The 3,087-nt window shown below is 41.7% G+C and overlaps 1 protein-coding gene across 1 annotated transcript; it reads right to left on the bottom strand.

The window, feature by feature from the left end:
- Positions 1–1,650: 1,650 nt before the first annotated feature.
- On the bottom strand, positions 1,651–2,454 carry LOC131802713 (uncharacterized). Its single transcript, XM_059123134.1, has one exon. It carries the CDS (start codon positions 2,452–2,454, stop codon positions 1,651–1,653), a length of 804 nt encoding a protein of 267 aa, XP_058979117.1.
- Between the last annotated feature and the right edge of the window lie 633 nt (positions 2,455–3,087).

The following is a 3,087-nucleotide window of genomic DNA, read 5'->3' as shown; positions in this document are numbered from 1 at the left end:
TTGTTAGTGTCACTCAACTAACTTTCTGCGGCAACAGGATACCCGATCCACACTTTAGGTATGTCACAGGTATACTGGGGTTTAGTGTCGTCCAATCGGGACCGAAAAATCAAACTCACAGGCCTCGTCGGGGCAGTAAAAAATTAAACTAGAGTTGTTCCAAAATTTCCTTTTTTTTTAATAAAAAAAAAAAACCACACTTTTTATTTGGCAATTCAAGATTTCACAATTTATTGATTTGTTAAATTTACGTTGTAGCAAAACACGACCGTCTCTTACGGTGATCAACAAACTCTGTTGATCCAGAAAAAAGAAAAACTAAACAAAAGGAAAAGGTCGAGAACTGACATCGATTGTCAGTGATGGCACATCAAATCGTGCACGTACGCAGAGATGAGATTAGTCCTTTATACACGGAGGAAACTAATCCTTGCGTACGTGAACATGCCGCCCCCTTTGAACGATTAGTTCAAAACAAAAGGAATAATAATAATATAAAAAATAAATAAAATTCATAGAATTCAAAACGCCCACCGGGGCAGACTAAATATAGATTAAAGCTTAAGTTCAAAAGCCCAGTAGGGGACAGAAAAAAAATAATCAATATACTTATGATTACAACAAATTCCAATTATGCCAGCTCACGATGATTTAGTTAAATAGTATTTTGCTCCATAAACGTTCGCACCAAAAAAGGCATAACCAAAAATGGTATTCTGCATGTAAGGGAGACCTTTCTGCTCTTGAGGTAAGCCCAGGTAGATATGTTTCGAGACATCTTTCCCCAATACTATGGAGCAACCCCATGGAAGGTAGAAAGAAGTGTCAGCTACATCTTCGACATCGTATTTTTTCCACACTTCTCCTGGAAGGCAATGGGCTTTTGGCGTTTCTAGGCGTCCATCATGGCTTGTTTTAAGCTTTATGGTGAGTGTTCGAACCTCGCTGTGTCTATCGGTAAATTGCAACTCGTAGTCAGGAATGTCGTAGTCTGTTGGAAAAGGTAACCTTTGATATGGTGGTGCAATGTAGCTCTCACTGCAATTCGGACTTAGTATATTCGGACGATGTGTTTCTCGTCATCAACCCCAGGACGATGTACCAGAGCTTGGGCTGTCATTTGAAGCCACTGATATTTAGAGTCATCAAGCTCGTGTAAAAGGGTATGATGCCTACGCCAACAGACACGACACACTTCAGGGCTACGACAATCCTCCAAGCTGTGTGATAGCCCCAGGCAGTTAACACAAGCCTTATTCTGACGCACATACCTCATTTTTTCCCGTGGATGGAGAACCAAGAAGCGCCGGCACAGTCTGAGTGAGTGTCGGGTTGCGCAAAGAAGGCAGCGATATTCCTCCATGTAAGGGAACATTTTCTGAGAGAGATATAAAGTTAATTAGTTTAAATTTAATAACACAGTTGGTTGTTAGGGAGTGAAGGATTGGGGTAGGAATTTTTTTTGTAGTTACTGCGAGCTAGGTAGTAAGACCACTTTATGTACGGGACGTTTTATCAAGCCCGTTGTCGTCTTTAAGTCGACTACCCTAACGTGCCCATCCGGGCCAGGATACACCTTTGCTACACGCCCCAAACGCCATTCATTTGGACTACCCATCTCCTGTGACAGAACAACTAAGTCATTTACTTTTAGATTTTGTGATGGCTGTTTCCATTTGTTCCTTTGTGGAGTTCTTTCAAGTAGTCGGATTTCCATCGACGGCAGAACTCCTGCTGAATAACTTTTAATTTCCGCCATCGGTTTAGCAAAGATGTTTTGGTAGGAATTTCTTCTGGTTCGGCAGGGGACAGTAAGGATGAGCCAATCAGAAAATGGCCAGGCGTAAGAGCAGTTAGATCGTCGATATTTTCCGATTGTGGGGTCAATGGGCGTGAATTTAGACAGGCCTCAATGGCTGCTAACATTGTACTAAATTCCTCGTAGGTATAATGTATTTGACCAGCAATCTTTTTCAGGTGAGTTTTACAACTTTTAACACCCGCCTCCCATAAACCTCCCATATGTGGGGCAGCAGCTGGTATAAAATGCCATTCAAGTTGTTGTTGGCCGTATTGTGATATGGCTTTATCTTTCAACTCCAAGACGGTTCTTTTAAAGTTTGCCTTAATCTCTCGAGCAGCACCGACGAAATTACGACCATTGTCAGAAAATATTTTATTGGGACAGCCTCGACGAGAAATAAATCGGGTTAATGCTGCCATAAATGCCGGAGTAGAGAGATCGCTTACTGCTTCTAGATGAATCGCTTTAGTAGCGAAGCAGACAAACAGACAGATGTATCCTTTAACAATGCGGCACCCGCGACCAGAATAGGTTTTCAGCTCAAATGGCCCGGCGAAGTCGACACCAGTGTTGGCAAAGGGGCGACTTAGGGTTACCCTTTCTGGGGGAAGAGCTGACATTAATTGTCTTTCTAGCTTCTTCCGAGCCATTACGCATTTAACGCAGTTATGTATGTGTGTTTTTATCAAATTCTTTCCTCGAATGATCCAGGATTCTAGACGAATAGTTGCCATCATCAACTGGGGTCCGCCGTGTAACGTCATCTCGTGTATGAAAGATACATAAAGTTTTGTGAGTTTACTGCTCGGGGACAGAATAATTGGGTGTCTTTCACTATAAGTCAATGAAAAGGGTTGATCCTAATCTCCCATTAGCACGAATAATCTTATCTTGTCCATAAAGGGTGTGAGCGTGAGAAGTGGGCTTTTCCGATGTAAAGGTCTTTTTTGGGATAGAGCTTCGTATTCCTCGGGAAGTATCTCATTTGCGATAACCTAATAAGTCGATTTCGTCCAGCGGATAGTTCCGCAGATGATAGGTTTTGGCTTCTATATGTATAGGTCTTTTTCGTGGCAGAATGATTGGCTTTTATGAACCTTTCAATATATCCAAATACATGTATTGCCATTGTATAATTATGTAAATGTTGCAAGTGCATTTCAGTGTGTTTGACATCCGCAGATCTAGCTACATGTGTTTGAGACGTTTTCATTTCCAGATTAATTTCCGGAATACTAAGATATGAAGGCCAGGATTTCTCTTCTTTTTGGAGCCAACTTGGT

Source organism: Musca domestica, unplaced genomic scaffold (assembly GCF_030504385.1).
Source record: "Musca domestica strain aabys unplaced genomic scaffold, Musca_domestica.polishedcontigs.V.1.1 227, whole genome shotgun sequence".
NCBI classification, from domain to species: Eukaryota; Metazoa; Arthropoda; class Insecta; order Diptera; family Muscidae; genus Musca; species Musca domestica.
Note: the sequence above shows the minus strand (reverse complement) of the source record. Positions and strands in the feature narration are given on the sequence as shown.